The sequence below is a fragment of the Mobula hypostoma genome, chromosome 15, assembly GCF_963921235.1.
Source record: "Mobula hypostoma chromosome 15, sMobHyp1.1, whole genome shotgun sequence".
Taxonomy (NCBI): domain Eukaryota; kingdom Metazoa; phylum Chordata; class Chondrichthyes; order Myliobatiformes; family Myliobatidae; genus Mobula; species Mobula hypostoma.
In genome coordinates, this window is record NC_086111.1 from 23,053,906 (window position 1) to 23,074,158 (window position 20,253).

Here is a 20,253-nt window from a genome sequence, read left to right on the forward strand (position 1 = left end):
AACTGGATCCTAGACTTCCTGACTGGGAGACCTCAGTCAGTCCAGATTGGAAGCAGCATCTCCAACACCATCACATTGAGCACGGGGCCCCCCCAGGGCTGTGTGCTCAGTCCACTGCTGTTCACTCTGCTGACTCACGACAGTGCTACAACACACAGCTCGAACCATTCACCGATGACACGACTGTGGTGGGTCTCATCAGCAAGAACGATGAGTCAGCATACAGAGAGGAGGTGCAGCAGCTAACAGACTGGTGCAGAGCCAACAACCTGTCTCTGAATGTGAACAAAACAAAGAGATGGTTGTTGACTTCAGGAGGACACAGAGCGACCACTCTCCGCTGAACATCGACGACTCCTCCGTAGAGATCATTAAGAGCACCAAATTTCTTGGTGTTCACCTGGCGGAGAATCTCACCTGGTCCTCAACACCAGCTCCATAGCAAAGAAAGCCCAGCAGCGTCTCTACTTTCTGCAAAGGCTGAGAAAAGTCCATCTCCCACCCCCCATCCTCACCACATTCTACAGAGGTTGTATTGAGAGCATCCTGAGCAGCTGCATCACTGCCTGGTTCAGAAATTGCACCATCTCGGATCGCAAGACCCAGCAGTGAGGTCAGCTAAGAAGATCATCAGGGTCTTTCTTCCCGCCATTACAGACATTACTGCCCTCTACTATGCCAATTGTCTTGTTTATTATTTATTGTAATGCCTGCACTGTTCAGTGCTCTTTATGCAGTCCTCAATAGGTCTGTAGTCTAGTATAGTTTTTGTGTTGTTTTACGTAGTTCAGTATAGTTTTTGTATTGTTTCATGTAGCACCATGGTCCTGAAAAACGTTGTCTTGTTTTTACCGTGTACTGTACCAGCAGTTATGGTCGAAATGACAATAAAAAGTGACTTGACTTGACTTGACATAATGCTGTGCTGACATATAGAAACCTACTCCTCGATCAATCTAACCGTTCCCTCCTACCCAGTCTATAACCCTCCATTTTACTTACATCCATCTGCATATCTAAGAGTCATTTAAATGCAAAAATGTATCTACTGGTTTTATTGCTGTGCAACTACCTTTTCTCAGTCCAACAGGACTCAAAGTCTTCTCCTTCATTCTTTTTAGTACTTTCAGCAGCAAGGACAACTTATAAAGCAGCACGTGATGTAATTTCCTCATGTTTTCAGAGTCAATCATTTAGGCAGTCATTTAGTTGAACCAAAGCCTTCTCAGTTAGATATAAATGATCACATTGCATTACTTGAGGAAATACAGATGGATTCTTGGGTCATGGTGAATGGTTAACGCTCAGTCAGTGATACCATCTGTCAGCGCATGCTGCAAACCAGTTGCTTGCAGTATAAGGTGGTCTTTATGAGGATCTAGTCTCTCCCATTGTCACCCCTTTCCTGTTAAAATAATTGAAAAAGCTGTTGGGATTATCATTAACCTTGCCTACCAAATCCATCTTATACCCTCTTTTTGCCTTTCTGATTTATGATTATGAAGACACGTAGCCCTCTTTTATTGTCATTTAGTAATGCATGCATTGAGAAATGATACATTATTTCCTCCGATGTGCTGTCAGAAAACACAGGACAAACAAAGACTGAAAAAAACTGACAAAACCACATAATTATAACATATAGTTACAAACAGTGTAACAATACCATAACTTGATGAAGAAGTCCGTGTGCACAGTATAGTTCAAAGTTTCTCAAATGTCCCACATCTTACGCAGATGGGTGAAGGAATAAAAACTCTCCCTGCCATGCCGACCACAATCCGACTCTGAGTCATCCGAAAACTTCGAGCTCTGATCAGCTCTCCGACACCGAGTACTGAGCGCCATCTCTGTCCGAAAGATTTGACCTCCTTCTCAGTTGCCAAAAGCAGGCAAGGCCAGGGACTTTGAGGCCTACCCTCTAAAAGATTCACGACCACACAGTAACAACAGCAGCGAACGGGCGTTTCAGAAATTCCTCCAGATGTTCCTCTGTGCTTTCACGTCCATTCTCCATCAAATCAGAATTGTCCACGGCCCCTATTTAACAGATACGATATCATTTTTCACCGCAGGGCTGCGCACGCGCGGTGCGCCGCCATCTTCTCCTCCCGCCAAGATTTGACTCTTAAGCCTAGTCTTAAACCTTTTATATATTTCAGTGGATTTATTTGTACCCAGTTGCCAAAACACGATTTTCGCTTCTTTCCCCTAACCAGAGCCTTGCTACCTCTTGTCAGCCAGGGTTAACTCAAGAACATGCTGCTCCAAGACTATTGATATGACCCTTTTATAAGCCTCCCACTCTGCCAACTATTCCTTTGCCTTTAATAGAGTCACTCCGTTGACCCCAGCTAGATCCAGCCTAATGCCCTAGATACAGATTGCCCAGCTCCAGTTCAGCACTTTAACTTGTGGACCTGTTCCACCTCAAAGTTCAAAGTAAAATTGAACAGAGTACATACTGTACATGTCACCAGATACAATCCTGAGATTCTTTTTCCTGCGGACATATCTATAGAACTGTAACGGCAAACAGGATCAATGAACAAACTATGCAAATGCAAATATAAATAAATAGCAATAAGTCAAGAGCATGACATAACAAGATAAAGAGTCCTTGAAATGAGACCATCGGTTGTGAGAACACCAGAAATAGAATGAGTGTAGTTATCTTCATTTGTTCAAAAGCCTGATAGCTGAGGGGTGGTAACTGTTCTTGAACCTAGTGGTGCGAGTCCTGAGGCTCTTGTACTTTCCACCTGATGGCAGCAGTGAGGAAAGAGCATGGCCTGAGTGGTGAGGATCTTTGATCATGGATGCTGCTTTTCTACGGCAACGTTTCACATAGATGTGCTCAATGGTTGGGAGGGTTTTACCGATGATGTACTGGGCCAAATCCACTACCTTTTAGAGGATTTTCTGCCACAAATCTATAGGTTTATTAAGGTTTTTGGTGAAATGCCATATCTCCACAGACTCCTAATGAAGTAGAGGTGCTGTTGCGCTTTCTTTGCAATTACATTTATATGATGTGTCCAGGGCAGGTCATCTGAGATAGTGACAGCCATGTTACTGATTCTCTCCAACTCTGATCCTCCGACAAGTACTGGCTTATGGACCTCTGGTTTTCCTCTCCTGAAGCCTATAATCAGTTCCTTGGTCTTGCTGACATTGAGTGAGAGATTGTTGTTATTACACCACTCAGCTTAATTTTCAATCAGCATCAATATGCTGATTTATCACCACCTTTGATACGGCCCACAATAGTGGTGTCATCAGCAAATTTTATATGGTCTTGAAGCTGTGCTTAACCACCTTTTTCCATAACTATTTTAAAACTAACAGAATTAGGGCTACTGGACCCAAAGTGCTCTCAACTGCCACTTCAGTTACTTGGCCTGCTTCACTCCCCAAGCGGAATGCAGTTTTGCTCCTTCCCAAGTCAGTTCTTCCATATAGTGAGTGAGGAACTATCTTGGATGCACTGCACATATTCCACCTCTATCCAAGCCCTGGTGGCCTAGTTAACACCAGGAAAATTGAAATCTCCTTCTAGCACTAACCTAGTATTCTCATAACTATGTACAATATCTTGACATATCTGATCCTCTAGGTCTATAATATAGCCCTACCAAGGTGACTGTATACTTTGTATTTCTAAGTCCTACAGAAGTGGCCTCTTTAAAAAATCCCTTAAGAATATCCTCTCTAGGCACTGCTGTTATTTTCTCCCTAATCAAAAAGGCATCACCCCCTCCACTCTTAATCTATGTGTTCCTCTGTCATGCTGAAAACATTGGTATCCGGAACACTGAGCCGCCAGTCCTACCCTTCTCTCAGCCACATTTCTGTTATGGCCATAAACTCACAGCCCCTACAGGTAATCCACACCCTCAGTTCATCCACCTTACCTGTTCAGCTAAGTGCATTGAAATACATGCTATTTAAAGCAGTGGCCCTGTCTGCCCTTTTACTGTAAACATGGCTATCCCGGTGGCTAAACTAATATTCCTTGGTTGCATGTACACCTGCCTTCTCACTTACTTCGTCCTCAAAGTCCCACCTCCAGCTAATTATACTGAAGGGAATATCTAGTGCAACCAGTGAATAGGTAGCACTCATCAGTGTATGATTTACACAGAAAAGCAGATGTGTGGAATGCAAGCCTATAATCTCTAATAATAAAAATGGAATTTGTCCCACCTGCTGGAAATCAATAGCTGTAATCAAAAGCGGATTAAGCATTAGAATGTGCTCCTTAAATAGTAACAGGTTTATGAATCCCACATTATAAAATGGAAATTTAACTTAAGATTCTTCATAAGCCAGTAAGCCTAATATCCACTTGTTCGTGATGTGTTCATGTTAAGTAGAGAATAACGAAGCACATCTGATACTTGCCTTTACACCATGCAACGTCTATAAGTGAGAATATTTTTTTGATCTGGAGATCCGTGTGCAGCAAATTAGAAAATAAAAATACATGTGTATTTCGTCATAAATTAATATCACAATATCCTGCTGAAGGGTCTCGGCCCGAAATGTCGACTTTATACTCTTTTCCATAAATGCTGCCTGGCCTGCTGAGTTCCTCCAGCATTTTGTGTGTGTTGCTTGGATTTCCAGCATCTGCAGATTTTCTCATTGGTTAATATCACAACATCATTTTACTCCTCAATTGTATCTGCGAACTGGCACTGTTACATTAAAGACATTTAAAGAACTGCACTGCCATGGGATGAGTGACTTTTGATTTAGATAGATGTAAGTAAGTACCAATGTAAATAATCAGAAAGGAGGACTATCACTTCAAACAACAGGAATTCTGCGGATGCTGGAAATTCAAGCAACACACATCAAAGTTGCTGGTGAACGCAGCAGGCCAGGCAGCATCTATAGGAAGAGGCGCAGTCGACGTTTCAGGCCGAGACCCTTCGTCAGGACTAACTGAAGGAAGAGTGAGTAAGGGATTTGAAAGCTGGAGGGGGAGGGGGAGATGCAAAATGATAGGAGAAGACAGGAGGGGGAGGGATGGAGCCGAGAGCTGGACAGGTGATAGGCAGAAGGGGATACGAGAGGATCATGGGACAGGAGGTCCGGGAAGAAAGACGGGGGGGGGGTGACCTAGAGGATGGGCAAGAGGTATATTCAGAGGGACAGAGGGAGAAAAAGGAGAGTGAGAGAAAGAATGTGTGCATAAAAAAGAGTAACAGATGGGGTACGAGGGGGAGGTGGGGCCTAGCGGAAGTTAGAGAAGTCAATGTTCATGCCATCAGGTTGGAGGCTACCCATACGGAATATAAGGTGTTGTTCCTCCAACCTGAGTGTGGCTTCATCTTTACAGTAGAGGAGGCCGTGGATAGACATGTCAGAATGGGAATGGGATGTGGAATTAAAATGTGTGGCCACTGGGAGATCCTGCTTTCTCTGGCGGACAGAGCGTAGATGTTCAGCAAAGCAAAGGACTATCACTTCATTTGGATTTGTTTGTAAGGTTATTCTCTCCCTCCATCCAATTATATAAACAACTGCAATGTGTTTTCCGAAGATTGAAGCCAAGTTCTTTTTAATTGCTACCGTTTATTAATAATTATAGATTGAACTGGACATGATCTCACTAGTGATAAAAATCTACCAACTTTCAGACAGAGCTTAATTTTGTTCCTTAATACATTATTCCCTTCTAATGAGGAAGGTTGCCTTATTAGGAAATGTTAGACATGCCATGGTTTATGAGGTGAAGTTTAGAAGACTGAGATCGGGCTTGAATGAAATAGAATCAGAATCAGGTTTAGTATCACTGGCATATGTTGGGAATTCGTTAACTTAGCAGCAGTAGTACAATGCAATACATAATAAATAGAGAATAAGTTAATTACCTTAAGTATATATGTATTTTAACTAGTTAAATTAAAAATTGTGCAAAACAGAAATAATAAAGAAGTGACGTAGCGTTTATGGGTTCAAAGTTCATTTAGAAATCAGATGACAGAGGGGAAGAAGCTGTCCCTGAATCACTGTGTGCGCTTTCAGGCTTCTGTACCTCCTTTCTGATGGTAACAATGAGAAAAGGGTCTCTCCTACCAAGGTGGGGGTTCTTAATAATGGATGCCGCCTTCCTGAGGCACCGGTCCTTAAAGATGTCTTGGATACTATGAAGGCAAGTGCCCATGAAGGAACTGACTAATTTTACAACTTTCTGTAGCTTCTTTTGATCCTGTGCAGTAAGTCCACTTCCCTCATACCAGACGGTGATGCAGCCTGTCAGAATGCTCTCCAAGGTACACCTGTAGATACTTTTGAGTGTTTTAGGTGACAAATCAAATCTCCTCAAACTCATACTGAAACATAGCCACTGTCTTGCCTTCTCTACAGCTGCATCATTCTGCTGGGCTCAGGTTAAATCCTCAGAGATAAAAACTTTGAGCAGTCTTCACAGGGTGGATGTAGAGAGGTTGCTTTGCTTTTTGGAAAAGTCTGGGACTGGGATGGCAGGCAAATTGAAGTGGATCCAAGTTAGTTTACAGGCAGGAACTGATGTTTCATTACCAGCTTCACCACAGTGGATCTAAGTACTACTGGACAATAGTCACTGAAGCAGGTTACCACATTCTTCTCAGGCACCAGAATAAATGAAACTTGCTTGAAGCAGGTGGGTACCTCAGACTACCGAATTGAGAGGATAAAGATATCATGAATGCTCCAGTCAGTTGATCAGCACAGGTTTTTGTTCTTGGCCAGGAACTCTGTCTGGGCTGGATACCTTCCATGGATTCATTTTCCTGAAGAATGCTCTTATGGTGGCCTCAGAGAGTGAAATCTCAGGATCATCGGAGGCTGTGGGTGTTCGTGAAGGTATCTCCGTGTTTTGATGGTCAAAGCAAACATAAAAGGCATTGAGCTCGTCTGGTAGTGAAGCCTTGTTGTCACCTATGTCACTTAGCTTCAATTTGTAGGAGCTGATAGCATTCAAGCCCTGCCACAGCTGTCGAGCATTTTTCAGTGATCCAAGTTTGGTCCAGAATTGCCGCTTCACACGTGAGATTGCTTTCCAGAGATTCTACCTGGACCTCTTATATTTAACTTGGTGGCCAGACCTGAATGCCACTTATCTGGCTCTCTGCAGACCATGGATCTCATGGTTCATCCAGAGCTTCTGGTTAGGAAAGACTGCATGATTTTGTGGCAACATACTTGTCTCCAACTGTGGTGTATTTGTTCAGAACTTCGGAAGTTTTGAATACGGCCCAGTCTACTGACTTGAGGCAATCCCATATCCGCTCAGGCTCCTACAACCATCTCTTTGCTGTCCTCATGTCTGCAGCCTTGCCCTTTAGCTTCTGCCTGTATGCAGGTAGGAAGAGAACAACTAAGTGAACAGATTTCCCGATATGCAGTCTAGGCTTGGAACAACAAGGATTCCTAATTGTAATGTAACAGTGTCAAGTGTGTTAGGACCCCCTGGTGCTGTAGATGATATATTAATGATAATTCGGCAGAGTCATCTTCAAGCAAGCCTGATTGAAGTCCCCGACAATGATTTGAAAGATGTCAGGGTAGACTGTTTCCAGTTGCCAATTGTGACATTCAATACACCGAATGCTTGTTCAATATATGTGTCTGGCAGCATGTAAACTGCAGTCAGGATCTTGGAGAACTCTCTTGGAAAGTAAAACAGTCAGCACTTAATCATCAGATGTTCCAGCTCAGGGGAACAAGAGTGCGACAAGAGTGCTGTGTCAGAGCACCACAAAGATTTGTATTCATATTCCCATCATACCTGAAATTGCAAACACTACCAGAAATCATAATTGGATTTACGAAGCAGCCCTTGTTAAACTCCCAGGACAAAATATGAGTGCAAAACAAAATTCTGAGAACGGTTTGCCTGGGTTCGCAGCTTAGACATCTAAAATACTCCCCAATTACTCATTCACTTTCTCACACATTTATATACAACACAATGGGCTATTACATGAGATCCTGATGAAGGGTCTCAGCCTGACCTGCTGAGTTCCTCCAGCATTTTGTGTGTTACTCTGGATTTCCAGCATCTGCAAAATCTCTTGGATTATTACATGTCTATGCAACAAAGGTAATACACTTTAATTTCTCCAGCATCTACTTTCCACTTGTTTGTTATCCCACCTATAACACTCAAGTCCTAATTCTGCTTGTTGTCGTAGCACAGAAAGATGAGCACAGAGTAGAAAATCTGATTACCACACCCATTTACTCATTGATCTGAATGTCTGAATGGAAAAACTATGGAACTGCTATATTAAAAATAGATTGTTAATGAAATGTGAAGCATCATACTATCAGAACTCAAAATTTTAGGAAGCTAGAGTCAATTAAGTGGAACAGCTTCACCCCATGAAAAAGAGGTTTGTGATTTAGATTACCAGTGAACAAGCAGGCATTGATAGGTTAACAAAAGGTAACTGGAGGCAATAGAGATTGATGGTATCAATGAAAATGCAAGTTGGTCAAATGGACTGCTGTAAAAGCCGAACCATTTTCCAACCTGATGGCATGAACATTGACTTCTCAAACTTCCACTAATGCCCAACCTCCCCCTTGTACCCCATCCCTTATTTATTTATATACACACATTCTTTCTCTCTCTTTCCTTTTTCTCCCTCTGTCCCTCTCACTATACCCCTTGCCCATCCTCTGGGTTTCTCCCCCACCCCTTTTCTTTCTCCTTGGGCCTCCTGTTCCATGATCCTCTCATATCCCTTTTGCCAATCACCTGTCCAGCTCTTGGCTCCATCCCTCCCCCTCCTGTCTTCTCCTATCATTTTGGATCTCCCCCTCCCCCTCCTACTTTCAAATCTCTTACTAGTTCTTCTTTCAGTTAGTCCTGACGAAGAGTCTCGGCCCGAAACGTCGACTGTACCTCTTCCCAGAGATGCTGCCTGGCCTGCTGCGTTCACCAGCAACTTTGATGTGGGTTGCTTCAATTTCCAGCATCTGCAGAATTCCTCGTGTTTCCATTTTCCACAAGAGGTTTTTTGCCGTTTGTTTACATTTCCAAAAGTTACATTCAAAATTGATGATCTTTTATTCTAATTTATTTTTTGCATTAAGTCACATTTTTTTAGTGGGATGAGTTGTTACATAGTTACTTCATTGTAATTGCACATACACAGTAAACTTATAGAAAGGAGGACTTGAACATTCTTTTAAACTTCTGGCAATCTAACAGTTTTGCTCACCTGATTTGGGGTTCAAGGAGTCACACTGTGAGTTGTACATTTGTATGAATTCTTGATGTCGTTTAATCAGTTGTGCTTTGCTGCCTTGAGTTGAAAGTCCATAGTCCTTCAACTTCTTTTTCAGATCCCGGTCAGAAAGCAAATTATAAACCAGCTTTGGCAACAGTTTCCTTCTGTTCATACAGCTTGAATGGAAAAATGAAAAAAAACATCTTATTAATATCACTTCCTAGAAAAAAAAATTTGTTTACTATTGTTTAACTGAACAGACAAAAAAAATCAAATCACAAATGGTACTATATTGGATGTGCAGTTAGAGGTATATGGAGAAATAAGAGAAACTGACTTTTCTCCAAAGAAGATTAAAAACAATTAGTTTTTAAATACAGATAGAAACAGTTTCCATTGACAGTATGATAAGTAAAAAGAGGGTACAGGTTTAAATGGCAAAGAAAAGACTAGCAGTAGCTTTAATAAGCTTAACAAGTTGCTATGCAATAGCCCAAAAATGCTGGAAGCAGATTCAATGGTATCTTTCACCAGGGAAATGGATAAATAAAGGATTTTCTTTAATTGTGGTTAAGTACTTACAGGAACGCCCTACTCACCAGCAGCATAGAAGTGGCATATAACAGTTAATGAAGATAGCTACCATCTCAGGAAGTATAATATAGATTGGTCTTGTTATCCACTTCTAAATTCTATAAAAATAAATGTATTCTATTGTCTTCTGAAACTTCTTTTGTAAACTTCCAGAATTCAAAAAATTTGACTTGCACCTTTGTACTGCACTATAAATTCTCATGAATGTTACATGACTATGAAGAGAAACTGTAGTGAGATTAGATTTTAATAACCGTAATTAGAGTGAGCACAAATATAATATGCCAAATTACAACCTCCCCAACCTTAGTCACCTTATTAGCTCTATTGTACCTACAATTCTGCATACTAAGACTGAAAACTTGATATTGTCAATGATTCATCAAATTTATTATCAACCTGGAAAGGGGGGGGGGGGCCTTCCACTGCAGCAGAAATGGAAGTTCTCCTAAAAAAGATCTGTTGCCAGACAGCAGGGAAAAAACTCTGCGTAAAATAAATAAAGGATGTTAAGAGACACCAAGATACAACAGCACCTGCATTATGTGTTAAATTAGCAGCTTGCTTTCAAATAAAGAATAAAGCACATAAGGAGTAAACAAAAAATTAAGATCTATAAGCAGAAGGATGTTTTTAGGAAAATGTGGCAATTGATCAGAAGTGATGTGAATTGTACTTATATGCTTAAATAAACTGGTCATTAATCAAGTAAATGGTACGGTCATTGCTCATTCTAAGTGCCTGTTTTATTTATTTATTGTTCCATATCTGACTTGGTCTGTAATTTCAGCAGTTTAACAATCCACAAATCACAAGTAACAATATTGCTATCCATTTCAATGATTTTCTATGTCTCTGGAAAAAGCACAGTTTAAGCAAGTTGTTTACTGTGAAAAGAAATGAAAGTTATTTTTCATACAGTTTCAAATAACTTGGGCATTTAGTATGAAAAGAATAAACTGATTATTTTAAATGAATGAGTATGTAAATATGGAATTATAACACCAAAGGGATTTCTAGTGAACCTGAACTGATTCAAATTGCGTGACTTGAATCAATATCAGTTTAGAGAGTGAAAATAGTGTACTTGTGCTTTTCCCTGGCAAATTTTCCAATCACTTTTTCTGATGCCAGGACCAGTCAAATCATTATCCAATTGCCTGAGATCATTAAATTCCCACAATATGCACAGAAGACCTTGTTTCCTCTGAGACACATTGATTTACTTCTCCATCATAACTAACACACCTAATCACTTCCCAAGCTGCCCACCAATACAGCTGCAGGAGATCCAGTTTATACCCCCATCCTTCCCAGCAGCCAGAGTCCCAAATAATTAACATCTAAATTATTGCCGCACATTTCTGGTTTTACAATATAGTATGCTATCTTAGTTTTTCATACTACATTTTCCAAAATAAAAGGGGAGACCAAACAGATTTACCAATCACTTTTTCAGGATAAGGGAGATACAACAGAATGAGGGTAAAGCTGGCTAATGTAGACTAGGAACACTGTATGGTGGAACGGTTGAGGAACAGTGACTTTCAAAGAGATTTTCACAATGTGCAAAAGTAGCATATTCCAGTTAAGCGTGGTGACAGCCAGCCTTGGATAACTAATGAAATAACAGAAAGCATCAAACTAAAAGCTCATGGATACAAAGCTACCAAGAATAATGGGAAACTGGAAGACTGGGAAAATTTTAAAAAGCAACAAAGAACCATTAAGCGAGCAATAAGGAAAGGGGGAAGACAGAATATGAAAGTAAACTAGCACAAAATATTAGGACAGATAGCAAAAGTTTTTATCATTATAAAAAGTGGAAAAGTGTGGCAAAAGTGAATGTAAGTCCCTTGGAACATGAGAAGGGGAAATTAATATTGGGTAATAGGGAAAAGACCGAAAACTTGGTATTGGTCTAATGCATCCAAAATTTTCTGGAATCTGGAGAGATCCCAACAAATTATAAGTCAGTGAATATCGCACTACCTTTTTAAAAAGGATATAGGCAAAAGGCAGGTAACTACAAGCCACACACATCAAAGTTGCTGGTGAACGCAGCAGGCCAGGCAGCATCTCTAGGAAGAGGTGCAGTCGACGTTTCAGGCCGAGACCCTTCGTCAGGATTAACTGAAGGAAGAGTGAGTAAGAGATTTGAAAGTTGGAGGGGAAGGGGGAGATCCAAAATGATAGGAGAAGACAGGAGGGGGAGGGATGGAGCCAAGAGCTGGACAGGTGATTGGCAAAAGGGATACGAGAGGATCATGGGACAGGAGGTCTGGGAAGAAAGACAAGGGGGGGGGGAACCCAGAGGATGGACAAGGGGTATATTCAGAGGGACAGAGGGAGAAAAAGGAGAGTGAGAGAAAGAATGTGTGTATAAAAATAAGTAACAGATTCTGACATGTCTATCCACGGCCTCCTCTACTGTAAAGATGAAGCCACACTCAGGTTGGAGGAACAACACCTTATATTCCGTCTGGGTAGCCTCCAACCTGATGGCATGAACATCGACTTCTCTAACTTCCGCTAATGCCCCACCTCCCCCTCGTATCCCATCTGTTACTTATTTTTATACACATATTCTTTCTCTCACTCTCCTTTTTCTCGCTCTGTCCCTATGAATATACCCCTTGCCCATCCTCTGGGCTCCCCCTCCCCCCCCCGTCTTTCTTCCCAGACCTCCTGTCCCATGATCCTCTCGTATCCCTTTTGCCAATCACCTGTCCAGCTCTTGGCTCCATCCCTCCCCCTCCTGTCTTCTCCTATCATTTTGGATCTCCCCCTCCCCCTCCAACTTTCAAATCTCTTACTCACTCTTCCTTCAGTTAGTCCTGACGAAGGGTCTCGGCCTGAAACGTCGACTGCACCTCTTCCTAGAGATGCTGCCTGGCCTGCTGCGTTCACCAGCAACTTTGATGTGTGTTGCTTGAATTTCCAGCATCTGCAGAATTCCTGTTGTTTGCGTTTTTAAGTAACTACAAGCCAGTTAGCTTAATATCTGCAGTTGGGAAAATGTTTGAGCTAACATTAAGGAAGAAATAGCATGGTTCCACCAGGCAGAGGCATCATAGATTCATGAACAATAGACCCTGTTTGACAAACTTATTGGAGCTCTTTGAGGATATAATGACCATAGTGGATAGAAGCAAAAAGGTCAAGTTGTATACAGTGGTTTCCGGTCAATTAGTCCATTGGTTAATCGGGGCAGCTACTTATTTGGGACAACTCTGAAAAAACAAAAACTAATCCTTAGTTTACTTGGGACACGATGCCACTTAATTGGGACAGGAGACTGCTGGCGAACTTTTTTGAACAAGGGTCAGTCGTGTGCATTTGTGTAGCCATTAGACACTACACCATGCTTAGAGCAAAGTTTTTAAATAGCGCCAGTTGTGTATGTTTGTGTTCAAAAACCAGTGATTTTAGTCACTCATAACTGGTAAGAAATGAACACTAAGACAATTCAGAACTGTGTTGGTCTCTGTGATTTCAAGCATTGAGGACTGGAGAGCCCAGAAACATCTGTAAGTGAAAATGAAACAATTTCATTACTTTAACAAGTTAGGAACTATGAAGAATTTGAAGATATCAACAATCACCTTGAATGTTAGAGTAAAAATGAAGATATGGAGGATGCAATTGCAGAAAGTTTTGTTTGACTGGACAATACAATTACCCATGTCAGGATGCTGTGTATTGACTACAGCTCAGCATTTAAAACAATTATTCCTACAGCTCTGATTGAAAAGCTCCAGAACCCGGACCTCTGTACCTCTCTTCCTAACCGGAAGACCACAATCCGTGCAGATCAGAAATAACATCTCCACCTTGTTGACAACCACACTGGCACACCTCAGGGATGTGTGCTTAGCCTACTGCTCTACTCTCTCCACACCCATGACTGTGTGGTTAGGCACAGCACAAATACCACCTTTAAATTTTTTACGATACAACTATTGTTAGCAGAATTTAACATGGTGACAAGAGGGCATACAGGAATGAGATATTTCAGCTAGTTGAGTGGTGTTGCTGCGATGAACTCACACTCATCGTCAGTAAGACCAAAGAACTGATTGTGGACTTCAGAAAGAGCAAGGCGAGGGAACACACTCCAGTCCTCAGAGGGATCAAAAGTGGAAAGAGTGAGCAACTTCAAGTTCCTGGATGTCAATATCTCTGAGGATCTATCCTGGACCCAACGTATCGACACAGCTATGAAGAAGGCTTGACAGTGGCTATACTTCATTAGGAGTTTGAGAAGATTTGGTATGTCATCAAAGACGCTCACAAATTTCTACAAATGTACCATGGAGAACATTTTAAGTGGCAGGAGAACTATCTGGTATGAGAGGGCTGCTGCACAGGATCGAAATAAACTGCAGAGTTGCAAACTTAGTCAGCTCCATCATGGACACTAGCCACCGTTGTATCCAGTACACATTCGAGGAGCAATGCCTCAAAAAGGTGGCATCCATCATTAAGGACCCCATCACCCAGGTCATGCCTTATCCTCATTGCTACCATCAGGAAAGAGGAAAGAAAGCAAACACCCAATGATTCAGGAACAGCTTCTTCCCCTCTTCCATCCAATTTCTGAACGGACATTGAACCCATGAATACTACCTCACTGCTTTCTTAATTCTATTTTTGCACTATTATTTAATTCAGCTATTCAATATCTATATACTTACTTACTGTAATTCACTTTTTTTCCTATTAGTATGTATTGCAATGTACTACTGCCACAAAGACAACAAATTTCTCAACATATACCACTGATATTAAATCTGAATCGGATGGCAGTCCATTATCTGTACAAGGTGCCCGCGCTGATTTTATTCATTTACCGTCTAATGAGACAGTACTCCAACATGCCCATACAAAAAGATCTTTAATGAGAACACTAAATGAGAGGAAACTTAAAATTTGCACTGAACTGCTGCAACAAAACAAAAAAAATCACAACATATAAACATCAATAATAAACTTGATTCTAATACAATTCCAGAGACACATTGAGCCACAGGAAGTCAACCTCCTAATGTGCATTATGGTCAACAATGCATTGTTTTCTGCATTGGAATGTCCTGGGCATTGAAAAAATTGCCTACAGCACAATAAATCTACTCCTATCTTTTGTTGCATATACGAAAACTAGCACAACATCTAGTACAGTGATTGATGATGCAACTGGAATCTATCTAAAGTTTAAAGGGCTTGATTATTCTCCAAACATTTAATTTTATGCAGCAGCTTCACCTGTCATGAGGAAAGGGAGAGTTGGTGAAGAAAGGACTGCTAATTGTAGTTCTGATGCAAAAGCTCATAAAGCCTTGTCACTATTAACTCTGAAAACTTTAGTCACTATATCCTTTTGGAGAACTGGAGAGAGGAAACGTGGCTGCCTAAATAGTCTTGAAGGGTTCGACCGATGATCTCTCAGGGTGCCAGAATATATCTGCCCTATTTCTGATTCCTTTTCTTCTAGTCATCTCATGCTCCAGATGCAGCCAATCTATTAGGAAGTGCGCATATCAAAGAGGTAATGTAATACGATAAAATTAGCTGTATCAGAGCAACACACACAAAATGCTGGAGGAACTCAGTAGCCCAGGCAGCATCTACAGAAAAAAGTACAGTACAAACAAGGCCCGAAACATCAACTATATTTTTTTTCCATAGAGGAAGGGTCTCGGCCTGAAACGTCAACTGTATTTTTTTCCATAGATGCTGCCTAGCCTGCTGAGTTCCTCCAGCAGTTGCTTGGATTTCCAGCATCTGCAGATTTTCTCTTTTTTAAAGCTGTATCAGAATCAGGTTTACTATCACCAGAATATGTTGTGAAATTTGTCTTTGCAGCAGCAGTACAATACAATACATAATAATGGAAAAAAACTGAATGACAGTAAGTAGATATATTAAATAGTATGCGAAAATAGAAAGAGAAAGTGTAGTGAGGTAGTGTTCATGGGTTCAATGTCCATTCAGAAATTGGATGGCAAAGGGGAAAAAGTTGTTTCTGAATCATTGAGTGTTTGCCTTCAGGCTTCTGTACCTCTTTCCTGATAGTAGCAATGAAAACAAGGCCTGATATGGGTGATGGGGGTCTTTAATGATGGATGCCATCTTTTTGAGGCATCGCTCCCTGAAGATGTCCTGGATACTACAAAGGTTCATGATGTAGCTGACGAACTTTACAACTCTTTTCAGCTTATTTCGATCTGCTGTAGTAGCCACACCCCCCCCCCATACCAGACAGTGATGCAGCCACTTAGAATGCAATCCACAGTACAACTGTAGAAATTTTCGAGTGTCTTTGGTGACGTACCAAATCTCCTCAAACTCCTAATAAAATATAACCACCATCATGCCTTCTTTGTAGCTGCATTCATATTTTGGGTCCAGGGTAGATCCTCAGAGATACTGACACCCAGAAACTTTAAATTGCTCACTCTTTCCACTTCTGATCCCTCTATGAAGACTGGTGTGTGTTGCCATATCTTACGCTTTCTAAAGTCCACAATCAGCTCTTTAGTCTTATTGAGCGCAAGGTCATTGCTGCAACACCACTCAACCAGCTGAGGTATCTCGCTCGTTTACTTTCTCATCACCATCTAAAATTTTGCCAAGAACAGTTCATTCATCTGCAATTTTATAGATGGCATTTGAACTGTGCCTAGCCACACAATCATGGGTGTAGAGAGTCACATTTGTCACATGCACATTGAAACATGCAGTGAAGTGCGTTGATTGTGTCAAATCAAATCAATGAGAATTGTCCTGGGCAGCCTGCAAGTGTCACCAAGCTTTTGGCGTCAACGTAGCACACCCATAACTTACTAACCTTAACTGTACATATTTAGAATGTGGGAGGAAACCCAGAGCACCTAGAGGAAGCCCACATGGTCACAGGAAAAACATACAAAATCCTTACAAACAGCAGCAGGAATCAACCTTGATCTTACAGCTGACGCTGTAAAGTGACTGCACTAACTGCTGCACTACCGTGTCCCACCATACAAAATCATGTTAATGTACAGTGTTCTTGAGCATAAAGCCAGCCTCTCTAAACTTAGGCTATGTTGATTTTTAAATAGCACACCTGCAGTGCAGCACTTTTAATCTTTCCAACGATGTAAAACGTGATCTATTTTCAACTTCTGATCAATCATTACAGCTGAAAAATTCTAACCATCACACTTAAAAATTTTGGCCTGAAAGCTGCACATTTACAGGATGATCAAATTTTTGCTACTTAATCACAAATCATATAAATTCAACAGAATAGTGCTCAAAATCACAAAACTGCACAACTTATTTTCTAAGCATGTATACTGTTGCCAGCTGATAATATAGCAAACATTTAAAGAGGTTTTACCCTTTTATTTTAATCATTCCCACAAGGTTACTGTAGCTGAAGTGACAGCTTTAATTGATTGCTGATTGCTGCACTGTCAATACAAGATCAAATATAGTTAATGTTGAATCTCACTGCTATCCCGAGCTAATAAATATTTATGATATACTTTTTCCTCCAGAAAAATTAGAAAATTATGCCTTATACACATTGGACTGTTTGTGACAGAGTTCAAATTTCTATTAAAAAGCACTTGCTTATGTAAAATCTTACAATAAGCAGCATTATCATAACAGCAGAATGACTAATTCCTTATTTTCATTTTCCTTCCATGAAATAATATTCATTTATGTATATAAAGAAAGCTAAATAAAAGAAAGTGTGAAATAATTTTTGTTTATTATGAAATATTTGAAAAGAGAAACAATTTCATGCATGTTTTAACACAATATAATCATTTCTTGTAAAATCACACCCATTGCAAAAACTGGAATAGACACTTCTGGACACAATTCACCTTAGTGTGGTTGATATTAATTTGTATATCTTTACAAATTAAAAATTCAAATTTATTATCAAAGTATGTATGCCATATACAACCTTGAGATTAACTTCTTGCAGGCACTCAAAACATTCAAACACTATAACATCCATGAAAAAAATCACACAAAGACCAACAAACATCCATTGTGCAAACAGGACAAATAGTGCAAATAGTTTAAAAAAAAAGTAGACAATTAATTAGAACATGAACTGCAGAGTCCCCAAAAGTGAACCCACAGCTGCAAAGCCAGTTCAGCACTGAGATGAGTAAAGCTGGTCCAGGAGTCTGATGGCTGCAGGGCAACGACTGCTGCTGAACCTTGGGGGAGGGACCCAAGACTCCTGTACCTCCTGGCTGATGGTAGTAGCGAAAAAAGAAAAGCCCACATGCAATTCTCAAATCTGTAAGAAAGCTATATTCTACCAGGTGTATTCCAGAGTGTCAGACCTTTGCTGAAACTGAATTGCTAACATGTGATAATTATAACTTGAGGCTCTTTAATCATCTGGCCTTGAGGCATCTTCTAGCCATGTCCTAACTGTGATCAAACCTCTCTGAATAATACTTCCAAAACGAGAGAAAAATCACCAAGAGTCAGCTTGGAGAGAATAACGGATTAAGAATGGTGCAGAATGCAGCTCATAGAGTTACAACTTTGATCTGAGAAAATAAAAGACAACTGCAAGGTCTACTAGACAATCCGGTAATGTTCAGAATACTGATATTAGAACCAAGGCAGACAGTGAATTGAAAGTGACAAGTTTATTGGATTTACCATTGTTTTAACCAAATGCTTCTGTTTAGAAGCCTGCAGACCCAACATGTCTCTAAGACAGCATGTGAAATAAATTACAAAGCACATGATACAAGAAGCTCCTCCACAATTCATCGACCAAAACAACCTGAAAGGGGTAAGTGATGTATTTATGATGTAGTTTTACCAAGGACACCATCAATTTTAATGTCACAAAAAAGTTAAAACTTTGCAATAACTTCTCACCCAAAGTGAAGCAGACCACTACCATGCAAGCGTAAATGCTGGAAACACTCCGCAGGTCAAGCAACATTTATAGAGAAAAGAAATTAATGTTTCAGGTTAGAAAACGTTCTTCAGAACTGATGCTACCTGAAACTTTAACTGTTTCTCCTAAAGCTATCAGTTATTCTTAAACTGTTTGAGTTTATGCTTTCAGCTATTACCTAAGATGGCGTAAATGATATACAGCGATGTTTTACAGGTAGCTCACAAAACCACTAGATTTACTTCTTTTGTACTATGATCACTGCAATCCACAGCCTGTAATTTCCCTTCAAGAAATATACTTTTGAACCGTCTAAACAAACTAGCAACAGTCTCCTGAAGGATTCGATGAACTTGACTCTCAGGAATGCAGGTACGGCACCTTGAAGCAGACGGTATTCAACCATTGTCGTCAGAAAAGATGGTCAAGGCAGACTTCAAGCCAGATTAAAGAGTCAAGGCCTGAGAGTGGAAAACTAACCAGTGTTCAGCCCTACTACTTCGTGCCAGCCAAGATCCCCCACCTGAGTCTGTCCCGACTGCCTGCATTTGACCAATCTCCCTCACTTCTTGCTACTACCATCAGATGGGAACTGCAGGGGTCTTGGGTCCCATTCCACGCCACCTAGTTCTAGAGCAGTTGTTGTCCTACAGCCATCAGGAATGGCTTCACACACCTCAGCGTTGAACTTGTTCCATAGCCTGTAGACTCACTTTCAGGATGCTGCAACTCATATTGAGCTTTCTGAAAACAGGATGTCTCATCAGGAGTGAGTTTTATTTGAGCCAATAAAAATAAGTGAGATGTAAGTGCAGCAGCCATTATTAGAGTGAGCAGCCTTTGGCTCCACAGGCTTCAGCACTTACAGGTGGAGGCAAAGGATGCCGAGTAATTCGTTTTAGATTGTGGAACTTGGGCTTTAGAGGTTGGACCTAGAGATACAGCAAGGGCAGCCAGAAGAGGCTGAATAAGTGACCCAGGTGGTGCGAAACTCGAAGGTTTCAGAGAGAAAGTACAGGCAAGCGTTTTTTTTGTCTGTAAATCCTTGGCCCTTAGTTCAGTGTCGGCAGGATGGTTGCAGCAATGGAATGTTCACTGTGTGAGGTATGACATTTCAGGGTACCCAACAGTCTCCCTGATGACCATCTGTGCAGGAAAAACACCCAAGTTCTGTTCCTAACTGACAAGGTCAAGTAAGCGGAGCTGGAGCTGATGTACTCAGGACCATCCAGGAAGATGAAACTTTTATTGAGGTGGTCACACCCAGAGACAGACTTCAGACAGTAGCTAGATGATCACCAGGAGAAGAATGGAAATAAGCAGTTAATGCAGAGTTCCCTATGGCCATTCCTCTCAGCAACAAGTATACCTCTTGGATACTGCTGGTGATGATGAGCTATCAGGGCACAGTAGTAGCAGCAGCAGCCAGCAGTGGCACAGTAGCTGACTCTGAGGATCAGCACAGAAGGATAAAAATCAGGCAGAGGGATAGTGATA

At 41.0% G+C, this 20,253-nt stretch overlaps 1 protein-coding gene across 2 annotated transcripts in view; it reads right to left on the reverse strand.

Annotated features, from left to right (window-relative positions):
• rad18 (RAD18 E3 ubiquitin protein ligase) overlaps positions 1 to 20,253 on the reverse strand; it is a 285,072-nt gene that overhangs the window by 192,747 nt on the left and 72,072 nt on the right. For both annotated transcript variants that reach the window (XM_063067843.1, XM_063067842.1), the window contains exon 7: positions 9,225 to 9,409. In XM_063067843.1, coding sequence (XP_062923913.1) covers positions 9,225 to 9,409 — 185 coding nt within the window. The remainder of the gene's footprint in view (positions 1 to 9,224; positions 9,410 to 20,253) is intronic.